A 13,580-nucleotide genomic window follows, 5' to 3' on the forward strand; every position below is an offset into this window, starting at 1 on the left:
AGTTTAGAAGAACAAGTGGAATTAGAATTAGCTTTTATAATCACATGAGTACAGTGACAAATTTACAAGTTGCTACTTAGGGCACCATCTTCGATGCACAAGTTACCTCAGTACAGCTACTTAAGTACTGATTCTTTGATATAAAATAGAAAAATTAAGAAAAAAAAATCCAGCAGAAGAATAACATGGAAAAATAAAGAAATGAAAATTAAGCAATTTTCACTACTTCCACCCCAGTCTGCGCGAGTCCAGTCCGCACCAGACCTCATCTCAAGACAATGCTGGGGTCTTGCATCCAGTCTACATTGACCTCACCTCCAGGTCCTAACCATTTGTGTACCACTGACTGCCATCCTAGGCTCACCATTCACCTCACCACTGAGTTCTGCTGTGGTACCACTCTGGACCTTAAAGAAGCCATGATGCTGTCAAGTGCCAGAGTAGCCCAGAAACACCAGCTGTGTCATGGCTGCCTGCCAAAGCCCCCAGCCACTGCCATTTACTACTGTCTTCATGACTGAGCTCTGTCCAGAAGCTAAGTAGGGAAAAGAAAAACTAAAAACACTAAAATAAAGAAAAAATGAGAAAAGATGAAAGAAACTTCCAATTCAATCATTGTTCACCCCACGCAGCTCCCTGCTTCTAGTCAGGGATGTTATGACACAGTTCTGAGGTAAGTGACACTTGAACCCTGGCCTCAGAGAAATGGACCAGACCACCCTGCCACTAGAGCCCTCTGCTTCCCGTTTATTTGTGCTCAGCCAATCAATACCCAGCACTTGTTTCTCTTAACCTAAGCTAAAAGCAAGTCAATCTTAAACATTTTTTCAGTACGTATCTTGGAATGTAGCCAAGAATGAAGAAAGCCACAAATCATACCTTTTAAAAAAAAACTAATGCATCAATTTAAATGGGCTAAAAGAAGTAAAATGCTCATGTAGGTGGAGAAGGGTTTGAGATTTCTCTGTGTAATTGACCCTGTTTGTTGTGTAAATACAGAATCCAAAAAGCCTATTATTACACCACAATAAATATCTCACAGTACAGGGGCTGTGTCACTGGTGACTAGATAATAACTGCCTCAAAGTAATGAGAAAAACCCTTTTACCACATGAGCAGGACCTTCAAAATCCCTTTCACTTAGCACAACTGCAGAAACCATGATACCCCGCACACTCTCAGATTATTTCAAGTTACATTACCAGGTTAACTTGGACATGTGCCACACCTCCTTCATCGTTCTGAAGTGAATACCTGGAATGTCTTACCCAATTTCAACTCTTAGACACTAACAATGTACATTCTTAGGAAAGACATTTACCAAGCTGTGACTGAGCTACATGGCAAGTTACTCAGGCATATCAAGCCTTCTGTCACAAGACGATTTTATTGGATGAGTTAAATGAGGAGTGTTTCAGTACGGGATGAACTGAGACAATGATGGAATCAGGTAGTGTAGTGAGGATGGAAATAGGCAGTCTTCGTGATGGCATGAATGTGCAGTTTAACCTAAGATTTAACCCTAATTTCAGCATCAAACATAGAATATAGAACATAGAACATTACAGCGCAGTACAGGCACTTCCGCCCTCGATGTTGTGCCATCCTGTGAAACCAATCTGAAGCCCATCTAACCTACACTATTCCGTTATCATCCATATGTTTATCCAACGACTATTTGATTGCCCTTAAAGTTGGCAAGTCTACTACTGTTGCAGGCAGGGCATTCCACGCCACATGACACCATGATGCTAAAGTTGTGAAATTCTCACGTGATTGACCATGTCAAAGGCTGCAGAAGGGTGAGGGGTGAGACTTACTGTTGGTACGGTGGTTGGCACAGGCATAACAATAGCGATGTCAATAGACTAACAAACTGGAGGTTACAGGCAAACCATTCTGGACAATATGGGTTCAAGTCCCACCCCACAGAGCTGTCAAAATTTAAATTCAAATTATACATTTAGATGGTAAACTAATACTTTAATAGTGATCACAGAGCCATTGTCCATTGTTAGCAAAGTACACTTTAATCATTAATATTCTTTTGGGAAAGATATCTGCCATCCTTTTCTGGTCTAGTCTACAAGTGGCTCTAGACACAAGGCACTGTGGCTGACTCTTAACTGCCCTCTGAAATGACTTAACCATTTGGTCCACCACAATTAGGGATGGACAGAAATTCTGACCTCTTCAGTAATCCTACTTTCCATGAAAACACATTTTGATCAAATTGTTTTAGTGCCGTGACAGAGGCAAACATGAGATTGAAAGCAGTCAGACAGAGAATTGCAGGAAAGATAGGAGGTGATAACATGTTGAGTGGGGAGGGCGATGGAAAGAAGACTGAAGAGGGACAGGAGTTTGCAGAGACAGTGGGATCAAGTGGTTTTAAACGGTCATAGAGTCATACAGCACAGAAATAGACCCAGCAGTCCAACTCATCCATGCTGGCCAAGTTTCGTAACCTAAGCAAGTCCCATTTCCTTCATTTGGACCATAGCCCTCTAAACCATTCCTATTCATGTGCTTGTCCAAACGTCTTTTAAATATTGTAACTGTACCAGCATCTACCATTTCGTCTGGTAGTTCATTCCACGTGAATGTTCCTCATAGTAGCCTGGTTAGCAAGGTTCAATCATGTGGAATACAGAGAGAACTAACCATTCAGATACAGAACTGGCTCAAAGATAGAAGACAGAAAGTGGTAATGGAGACTTGGTTTTCATACTGGAGGCCTGTGACCAGCAATGTGCTGCAAGGACTGGTGCTAGGCCCGCTGCTTTTTGTAATTATTATAAATGATTTGAGTATGAACATAACAAGTGTGGTTAGTAAGTTTGCAGATGACACCAAAATTGGAGGTGTAGTGGACAGTGACGAAGGTTACGTCAGAGTACAGCAGGACTTTGATCAGTTGGACCAATGGGCCAAGAAGTGGGAGCTGTAATTTAGTTTAATTAAATACAAGGTGCTCCATTTTGTAAAGGCAAAGCAGGACAGGACTTATACTTTTAATGTTATGGTCCTGGAGAGTGTTGTTGAACAAAGAGACCTTGGAGTGCAGGTTCATAGTTCTTTGAAAATGGAGTCGCAGGTAGACAGGATAGCAAAGAAGATATTTGATACGCTTCCCTTTATTGGTCAGTGCATTGAGTATAGGAGCTGTGAGGTCATATTGCGTCCATGCAGGGCATTGCTTAGGCCACTTTTGGAATACGGCATGCAATTCTGGTCTCCCTGCAATACGAAGGATGTTGTGAAACTTGAAAGGGTTCCCAAAAGATTTACATGAATGTTACCAGAATTGGAGGGTTTGAACTACAGGGAGAGGCTGAATAGACTGGGGCTATTTTCCCTGGAATGTCAGGGGCAGAAAGGTAACCTTACAGAGGTTTATACAGCCATGAAGGTCAAAGGTTAAAGAGACAAAGTCTTTTCCATGGGGATGGGGAGTCCAAACTAGAGGGCATGGGTTTAAGATGAGAGGGGAAAGATTTAAAAGGGACCTAAAGGGTAACTTTTTCACGCAGAGGGTGGTGCAGGTATGGAATGAGCTGCCAGAGGAAATAGGGAGAGGCTGGTAAAATTTCAACATTTGAAAGGCATCTGGGTCGGTATATGGGTGGGAGGGGTTGAGAGGGATATGGGCCAAATGATGGCAAATGGGCATGGATTTATTTAGGATATCTGGTTGGCATGGACAAGTTGGACTGAAGAGCCTGCTTCCATGCTGTATGTCTCTATGACTCTAACGAACCACCCTCTGCGTGAAAATGTTGCCCCTTAGACCCCTTTTAAATCTTTCCCCGTTCATCTTAAAGTCATGCCCTCTAGTTTTGAACCCCCTCCCCACCCTAGTGAAGTCGCCTTATCTACATTCTCATGATTTTATAAACCTCTGTAACAGCATCCTTCAGCCTCCGTTGCTCCATTGAAAAAGTTGCAGCCTCTCCAAATAACTCAAACCTTCCAGTCCCTGCAAAATCCTTGTAAATGTCTCTGAACCCCCTCCAACTTAATAATATCCTTCCCATAGCAGGGCGACCAGATTGTACACAGTACTCCAGACTTGATATCACCATGCTTCTAAGGAAGGGTCATTCGAAGTGAAACATTAACTCTGGTTTCTCTCCACAGATGCTGCCAGACTTGCTGAGCTTTTTCAGCGATTTCTATTTTTGTCTCTGATAAGTTACAACATCCACAGTTCTTTCAGTTTTGATGTCACCATGCCATGTTTTAGAAAGGTATGGAGTTGGGTGGTAAGGGAGGGGGAGAAGGGAGTGTCTCTGGAAATCCAGTTTGATATTCACTGTTGTAACCAGTGCTGACACCCCCATGATCAGCATCCTGACTGCAACTATTGTCCAGAAACTGAATTAGTCTTGCTGTTTAAATATAGTGGCTGCCCATAAAGGTCAGAGACTATAAATCCTGCAGCGAGTAACTCATTTCCTGCCTCCCTGAAGCCTGCCCATCAACTATTTAAAAAGGGAAACAAGTCAGGAGTGTGATGGAATACTCCCCACTTCCCTGGATGGGTGCAGCCTCAACAACACCAAAGAAGCTTGACACCATCCAGGACAAACCATCCCACATGATTCGCACCCCATCCACACACACCCACTCCCTCCACCACCATTGCTCAGTGATAGCAGTGCGTAATATCTATGAGTTGCGCTACAGAAATTCACCACAGGCCTTCATACAGCACCTTCTGAACCTATGACCACTTCCATTGAGAAGGACAAGGGCAGCGAGTATGTGGGAACATCATCATTTGCAAACTCCCCCACCAGCCCCTCAGCATTCTGACTTCAAACTATACTGTGGTTCCTTCTGTGTCACTGGGACAAAATCTTCGAATTCCCTCCCTAAGAGTCTTGTGGGTCAACCTACAGCAAATGGACTGCAAGACAACAGCTCACACCAGCTTCTCCAGAGATGAGACAGTGAGGCCCACATCCCACATTGAGACAAATCTGCTTCGGGATTGTGGCTATCTTTTGGATTGGCCATGCTTGTGTTCAGAATCTGACAAGCTGAACAGGCTGGGAGAGTTTTGCAGCCTGCCCCAATGGGTGGTTGGTTGAATCAGTGAGGATGGAGATGCTGGGTGATGCCCATTAGGCAAGGCTGTACATTACATAAGAACAGTGGAAGATAGAGAAAGAGAGCACGAGAGAAATAAACTATATTACATTCTGTGGTTCTCCTGTTTCAGAATGGGGAAAGATTCTGCTCTGGATGGCCCCTTCATCATGTTGGCTGCTTGACTGGGTGAAACATTTCCTGTAAACTGGTCAGCAGGATGGAGGACACCCCTTTCCCACCGACCCCTCCCTTGTCCTCACCACCCCCACTCTTCCCTTTCCCCTCCATCCCCACCATCCCTCACTGTCTGTGCACACCCTCCCTCACCCACCATCCCCACTCCCTCCTCCACCTCATTAGCCCCATACTTTCCTCACCACATCAACCTCACTCCTCCCTCATCCCTCCATCCCCACCTCCCTCCACACTCCTTCCTCCACCTCATTACTCCCACCCCTCCCTCATCCCTCCATCCCTTACCCTTCCATCCCTCACCCCTCCATCCCTGCTCCTCCTCCATGTCACGTCCCACTCCCTGCCAGTTGGATGAAAATGCCAGTCAATAGGTGCCCTTGCTGAGAAATGGCAGATTGGAGGAACCTCAAGCTGCTGGGACTGGGCTAGCTGAAATGACTCCACAGAGGATGGCGCTCTGTTACCAAGTTACCCTTGACGCTGATCCAGCTCCCTCAGAGCCAGCTCTCAGAGTGAGCAGAACCTCTGACACTCTTGTTTGTATCTGCCAACCCCAATCAGGCAACTCATATTCAATGAGGTCTACCTGGCTGACCTTGTTATAATCACTACACCACTATTACTGCATTTTAATTCATCTTTCTACCTTAAAGTTGCAACTTTGATTCATGGCCCTTTCATTCAAATCAATTAATTCTTACCACTTCAAGAATAAAAACATGATATTTCAAAGAAGTAGCTAACCTACTCAATGAAGTATAAAGCCTTTCAGTTCACTGTTGCTTAGACAGCTTTATTTGCAATCACTGAACACTTGATAAAATGTCCTTCACACTGATTGTGTCAACATATCACTGCGTTTATAAGATTTTCAAACTCTGTAATCACAACGATGTGTCCAATACTGGAGTGTGGCTGCTAGCTGGCAATGACCAAATTCCAGACCAGTCATTCCGTGCCCTCTGTCCAAACAACTTATGTTTCGAAATCACCGTGCTCAAAGTTTTTTCTTTTGTTGTAACTCTGCACAGCAACCGGAAAGCCGTCAGGAATATTTGCGCATGCACTGACTGCTGGAAAGGCCAGTTTTCGTCATTCCTCTGAATTGCTTTTGAAAAGCCTATGTCCTACACTGCTCAGGTTTCAGTACCAGCCTGCTCAGTGCCTCTCACCCCAGATGGGTATATCGCTGGAGTAGACAATGCTGTAAATCTCTCGCATTGAATCTTGCAATCAGGCCCTCTCATAGGAAAGGATTTATTGCTCATCTCTAGGCCTCAAGCTCTGACCTGCACAGACATGAGTCAAAAGGACACCTCCGTTCAGGATCAGCTTAAGGTAAGCGGATTGAAGCATTACTCAAGCTGTTTATTTTCATTAGGAAGCACACAGTGCACTCACTAGAAATGCAAGCTGTGTTAGATCTATGCAGACAATAGTGTTCATGATCAGAAGAAGCCACTTTAGGAAGAATGTTACTTCAGTGCAATTTGGGACCTTCTTAGAAAAACAGTGGGTAACATTAAAGCGGTGTTTGAATATTGCTCTAGGAGGTTGCCTCTGCTTCTTTTCTTCCCCTGGGTCCTAGCACCCCTGTGTTACATGCAAGCCTACAGACACACACAGACACATGTACACATGCACGCACACATACAGACACACACACGTGCATGCACACCACACACAGACACATACACAGACACACACTTCCACATATGTGCACACCACACACACACACATAATTAAGAACAGTAAGTTAATGAAAGGCAGACACATGAGTGATGCTGTGGTGTGAAAGGTTACAGCATTATTTTGGATACAATAATCCAAGACACTAGGTATGTAACATCACAAAACTCATAGAACTACTAAGAGATGCTTGTGCCTGGAAGCCTCATGTAAAGTGTAGTTCTGTAACTATAAGTTACCATGCTCACTGTTAGGTAATGCTGAATGACAGCCAAGGCCTCTTGCAAAGTTATCATCCCTAATCCTGAACACAACAAAATGACAATTACAGATGGTTCTTAGAAAAATACAAGAAATAACATGACAAGTTTAGCCATTTTTCACATGCCAGACCACAGGAGTGGATGGTTTTGAGATGTTTTTAGCTGCTAGGCTGTAAGTCAAGGTCAGATCAGGTTTGTTCTTTGACTTATAGTCAGCTATGATTCTGGGTCAGTGGGGTTCTGTTGTATTATTACATGGATCCCAGTCTAGACAGGCAGACAACATTTCAGGCAGTGAGACACGGTCAAACCATATCATGACCCTCACCTTCAGTAAACAGTCATTCCATTTTTTATTTTTCTCCTTGAAATCGTCTCACTTTGTTTAGGGTAAAGGGGCCATGGGTACTCGCATGAACACCAGTTATGCCTGTCTCTTGTGGGGTACGTGGAACATTCCTTGTTCCAGTCCTACTTCAGCCCCCACCTACAACTCTCTTTCTCTGGTACTTCGATGACATAATCGGTGCTACTTCTCTGTCAGTTGGAATTGGAAAAGTTCATTGCTTTCATTTCCAATTTCCACCTCGTTCTTACCTTGACTTGGTCTATCTCTGACTCTGCCCTTCCCTTCTCTGTCACTGTTACATCTGTTTCGATGATACCTACTTTGACAAGGAGGACTGCAAAATATCCACCTTCTTCCTCAACCAAGGAATCCCCAGCACTGTTGTTGGCTGGGCCCGACCAATCTCCTGCACTTCAGCCCTCACCCCTTTACTTCTCTCCCGCAGCAGTAATCAGGCCCCCCTTGTCCTCGCCTATCATCCCACCAACATAAACATCAACATTACTGAAGGATCATTAACTGCCATTTCTGCCACCTCCAGCAGGATGCCACCAGCAGACACATTCCCCTCCCTTCCCTTGTCAGCATTCCACAAGAAACATTCCCTCTGGACACTCTGGTCCACTCCTCCTTCACTCTCAACACTGTCCATCACAACCACATGGCACCTTCTGCAGTAATCGCAGAAGGTGCAGCACCTGCCTGTTTACTTCCTCCCTCATCAGTATCCAAGGGTCCAGACACACCTTCCAGGTGAAGCAGCGCTGTACCTGCACTTCACACAATCTAGTCCCCTGCATTCACTGCTCACAATGTGGTCTCTTCTACATTAGGGAGATGAAATGTGCGTGTGTGAGAGAGATGAAATGCAGACTGGGTGATCAATTTGTAGAACACTTACATTCTGTCCCCATAGGAAATGACCCTGAGTTTCTAGTTGCCTGCCATTTTAACACACCACCCTGTTCCTGACCAACATCTGTTTAAGTGTTGCTGTTGTGAAAAAATCAAAGTTATTGTTTTGGGTCCAGTGATACTTCCTCAGAACTGGGGGAGTTCTGAGGAAGGATCACCAGACCCAAAACATTAACTCTGATTTTTTTTCTCTGCAGCTGCTACCAGACCTGCTGAGCTTTTTCAGCAAATTTTGTTTTTGCCCCTGATTGCCTACCTCTTTATGAGACCTCTTTCTGTAAACTCCATCTCCACCTATCCATTCGCCTCGCCCCTCCCCCCACCTTGTCTTCAGCATCAATACCACTTTTTCTGAGTTGCGATTGTTCTGATGAAGAGTCACTGGACTCAAAATGTTAACTGTGCTTTCTCTCCACAGATGCTGCCAGACCTGCTGAATTTTGCCAGCAATGTCTGTTTTAGTTTCAGATGTCCAGCATTGGCAGTTCTTTGCTTTATTTCATAATTATCACAGTGACTGCATCTTCGTTTCATTTTGGCAGTAAGAACAAAACTGAGACTAAGTATGAATCTGAGATCTGTTGTAAATAAATTTCAAGATATCTGTCTCAATAGCCAGCTAGGTCTTCGTGGTATATGTTACATGAACAAATATAGGAAAGTGCTCAGGCCATACCATTCTGGCATTTGAGCCAAGAAAGTACATTAAAGCCAATGTCCATTCCAACCCCATACCTGGAATGGCAGGGTTCTCTTATGAGAAACTGTTGAACAGGATAGTTTTGTACCTATTTGAGTTTAAATGAATAATAGGTGACATGCTTGAAATATGTAAGATTGTGAGGGGCTTTGACTGGTTGGCTTTGGAAAAGATATTTATTCTCGTGGGATAATGTAAAACAAGGGGACGTTGTTTAAAAATCAGGGGTACATTTACAACAGAGATGAGGATAATATTTTTCTCACATAGGGTCATAAGTCTGAAGAGGAGACTGAGGGGGTTGATGGAGGGATTAATGACTGGTGATATAGATTTACAGAAGATGTGAGGAAAACCTTTGTCACCCAGAAGGTGGTGGGAACCTGGAACTCACTGCGGTAAGGGTGGGAGAGGCAGAAACCCTCTTAACAATGAAGGGGTATTTAGACATGGACTTGGGCTGCCAAAGCATATAAGGGTATAAACCAAATGCTGGAAAATGGGTTTAGAATATTGGAACTGCAGATGCTGGAGAATCTGAGATTACCAGGTGTAGAGCTGGATGAACACAGCAGGCTAAGCTAAGCAGCATCAAAGGAGCAGGAAAGCTGATGTTTTGGGCCTAGACCCTTCTAAAATCCATTTCTGAAGAAGGGTCTAGGCCCGAAACGTCAGCTTTCCTGCTCCTCTAATGTTGCTTGGCCTGCTGTGTTCACCCAACTCTACATCTAGTTATCTTAGATTAGTTAGGTACTTGTTGTTTGACTGGTACAGAAGCAATGGGCCAAAGGATCTTTTTCCGTGCTGTGTCACTCTATGATTCTCTTTGGAAACTTCTGCTTGAAAAAGTGGTATAGCAAAGTTGTTGAATATTGTTAAAGCAGAGGTAGATAGCTTCTTCATGAGGAAGGGAGGGTGTAAGCTCATGAGTTCCTGCTCTGAAATAGTATGTTTGTAAGTAACCTCTGCACTTGGGAACTCTCATGCTGTTGCTTTTTAACATCAAACAGTCTCTCTCATTAGCTAATCATCAAATATTGCCCAAACCCTTCTCCCAACATGTGTTTCCAATGTCAGACCTGGTTATAATGAAGGGACAATCAGCAGGTTGTTGCTCAAACACAAGATGTGCATTTCAAAGCTTCATTTAGTGTTTAATGACATTGTGGTCTCCCAGATTAAGCCAACATTGATTAACCATCATCTGGTGTTTGGGAGTTGAATGAGATTATTAAATTTTCAATCATACTCCATTTCTCCAAACCATTCCCACTTTTCTTGTTGTTGCCTTGAGCAGTTCTTGTAAATTTTCACTTAATTAGAGACACAGGTGGTTTGGTAGTGGGGGGCTGAATTCATTAAAGAAAAACTAACGTAAAACCATAGTCGAGAAGAACAGAATAAGACCATATGGCCTATCAAAGTCTGCTCTGCCATCACACCTTGGCTGTAGATTTAGGGTTTCTAAACCCCATTTTCCTGGCTTTTCCCCATAACCCTTGAACATCTTACCAATCAAGAGCTGGTCAATTTCTGTCTTAAATGCATTTAATGACTTGGCCTCTACAGCCTTCTGTGGCAATGAGGTCCACAGATTCACCATCCTCTGGTTGAAGAAATTCCTCCTCATCACAGTTCTCTTTGAGGCTGTGCTGTCAGGTCCTAGTCTTTCCTACTAATGCTAACATTTTGTTCACGCCCACTCTTTTCAAGTCTCTCGGTAATCTATTGGGATCCTCTCTCATCCTTCTGAACTTCATTGAGCACAGACCCAGAGTCCTCAAGCTCACGTCAAATGACAAGCCCTTCATCTCTGGAGCATTGCTGTAAACCTCATCGAGACCCTTGACAAGACCTTCACATCCTTCCTTAGAAAGGGGCCCCAAAACTACTCCCAGTATTCCAAATGCAGTCTGACCAGAGCCATAAACAGCTTCAGCAGTACACCTCTGCTGAAGCAGGGTCTAGGCCCGAAACATCAGCTTTTCTGCTGCTATGCTGCTGCTTGGCCTGCTATGTTCATCCATCTCCACATCTTGTTAACTCAGTACATCTCTGCTGTTATTTTCTATCCCTCTTAAAATGAAAGCTAATATTGTATTTGCCTTCTGCAATGTGCATGAGTTGGTGGTAGTTAAAACTGTTCAGCAATGAGGGAAAAAAAAAATTCCTGGATATAAAAGAGCTCAACCATACATCTATGGGTTTGCTCCTGGGCCTGGTCAAAGTTGCCCCTAACAAGAAAGGGGCACTATGTAGGGTGGAATGCAATATTTGCCTCCTCCGATTCTATTCTAATTTAAAAGCCTGGTCTCTTTCCCTAAGCTTCTGTTTTACTAATTCCTGCAGTTCCCTGAAGGGTAGTTTTATTTAAAAATTCATTTGTGGGATGTGGGCGTTGTTGGCTGGCTAGTGATTCTTTCCCATTCCTAGTTGCCATTGAGAAGGTGGTGGTGGTGAGCTGCCTTCTTGAACCGCAGCGGTCTTTCTGCTGTGGGTTGACCCACGATGCTATTAGCGAGGGAATTCCAGGATTCTGACCCAGTGACAGTCAAGGGAAGGCGATATATTTCCAATTCAGCATGGTGAGTGGCTTGGAGGAGAACTTGCAGGGGATGGTTTTCCCATTATCTGCTGCCCCAGTTCTTCTAGATGGAAGTAGGCATGAGTTTGGAAGGTGCTGTCTGAGGATCTTCAGTGAATATGTGCAGTGCATCTTGTAGATAGTACACACTGCTGCTACTGAGTATTGGTGGTGGAGGGAATGGATGGTTGTGGATGTGGTGCCAATCAAATGGATTGCTTTGTCCTGGATGGAGTCAAGCTTCTTGCATGTTGTTGGGGCTGCACTCGTCCAGGCAAGAGGGGGGTATTCCATCACACTCCTGACTTGTGCCTTGCAGATTGTGGGCAAGCTTTGAGGAGTCAGGAGTTTAGTTACTCAATGCTATATTCCTAGCTTTTGACTTGCTCTTGTAGCCACTGTGTTTATTTGGTGAGTCCAGGTGAGCTTCTGGTCAATGATAAACCCCAGGATGTTGATCGTGGGGTATACAGTTATCGTAACATCATTGACTGTCAAGGGGCAGTGATTAGATAGTCTCTTGTTGGTGATGATTGTAGCCTGGCATTTGTGTGGCACAAATGTTACTTGCCACTTGTCCAGATATTGTCTGATGATATTGTCCAGATCTTGTTGCATTTGGACATGACTGATTCAATGTCTGAGTAATCGTAAATAGTACTGAATGTAGTGCAACCATCAGCGAACATCCCCACTTCTGACCTGATGATAGAGAGCAGGTCATCGGTGAAGCAGCTGAAGATGGTTGGGCCAAGGATGCTACCCTGTGGGATTCCTGCAGAGACGTCCTGGAACTGAGGTGATTGACCTCCAACAACCACGACTGTCTTCCTACATGTCAGTTATGACTCTAACCACCAGAGAATATTCCCCCGATACCCATTGATTCTAGTTTTACTAGGGCTCCTTGATGCCACACAATGTTGAATTCAGCCTTGATGTCAAGGGCTGTCACTCTCACTTCACCTCTGGAATTCAGCTCTTTTGTGCATGTTTGAACCAAGGCTGTAATGAGATCAGGAGCTGAGTGGCCCTGGCAGAACCCAGACTGGGCGTCACTGAGCAGGTTATTGCTGACCAGTTGCTGCTTGATAGCACTGTTACTGACACCTTCCATCGCTTTACTGATGATTGAGAGTAGACTGATGGGGCAGAAATTGAACAGGTTGGATTTGTCCTGCCTTTTGTGTACAGAACATACTTGGTAAATTTTTCACATTGCTAGGTCAATACCAGTGTTGTAAATGTACTCAAACAGCTTGGCTAGGGGAGCGACAAGTTCTGGAGCACAAGCCTTCAGTACTATTGCTGGAATGTTGTCAGGGCTCATACCCTTTGCAGTACCCATTGTCTCCAACTATTTCTTGATATCACATGGAGTGAATCGAATTGGCTGAAGGCTGGTATCCGCAATGCTAGGGATCACTGCAGGAGGCTGGGTTAGATCATCCACTCGGCACTTTTGGCTGATGATTGCTGCGAATGCTTCGGCCTTATCTTTTGCACTGATTTGGTGGGCTCTTCCATCATTGAGGACGGGGATATTTGTGGAGCCTCCTCCTCCAGTGAGTTGTTTAATTGTCCACCACCATTCACCACTGGATGTGGCAGGACTGCAGAGCTTAGATCTGATGCATTGATCATTTAGCTCTGTCTGTCACTTGCTGCTTTTGCTGTTTGGTGTGTGAGTAGTCCTGTTTGGTGGCTTCACCAGTTTGATACCTCATCTTCAAGTATGCCTGATGCTTCTCCTGGCATGCCCCCCTGCACTCTCCATTGAATCAGGGT

At 44.3% G+C, this 13,580-nt stretch overlaps 1 protein-coding gene across 2 annotated transcripts in view; it reads left to right on the top strand.

The window, feature by feature from the left end:
- The first annotated feature begins 6,202 nt into the window (after positions 1–6,202).
- The window catches only part of zgc:153372 (uncharacterized protein LOC767695 homolog), a 36,830-nt gene continuing 29,452 nt past the window's right edge, over positions 6,203–13,580 (top strand). The window contains exon 1 of one of the 2 annotated variants that reach the window (XM_048541244.2): positions 6,203–6,630. In XM_048541244.2, coding sequence (XP_048397201.1) covers positions 6,592–6,630 — 39 coding nt within the window. In that variant the 5' untranslated portion in view covers positions 6,203–6,591. The remainder of the gene's footprint in view (positions 6,631–13,580) is intronic. The other variant, XM_048541243.1, reaches the window with a different exon arrangement.

This window comes from Stegostoma tigrinum, chromosome 12 (genome assembly GCF_030684315.1).
Source record: "Stegostoma tigrinum isolate sSteTig4 chromosome 12, sSteTig4.hap1, whole genome shotgun sequence".
Classification (NCBI taxonomy): domain Eukaryota; kingdom Metazoa; phylum Chordata; class Chondrichthyes; order Orectolobiformes; family Stegostomatidae; genus Stegostoma; species Stegostoma tigrinum.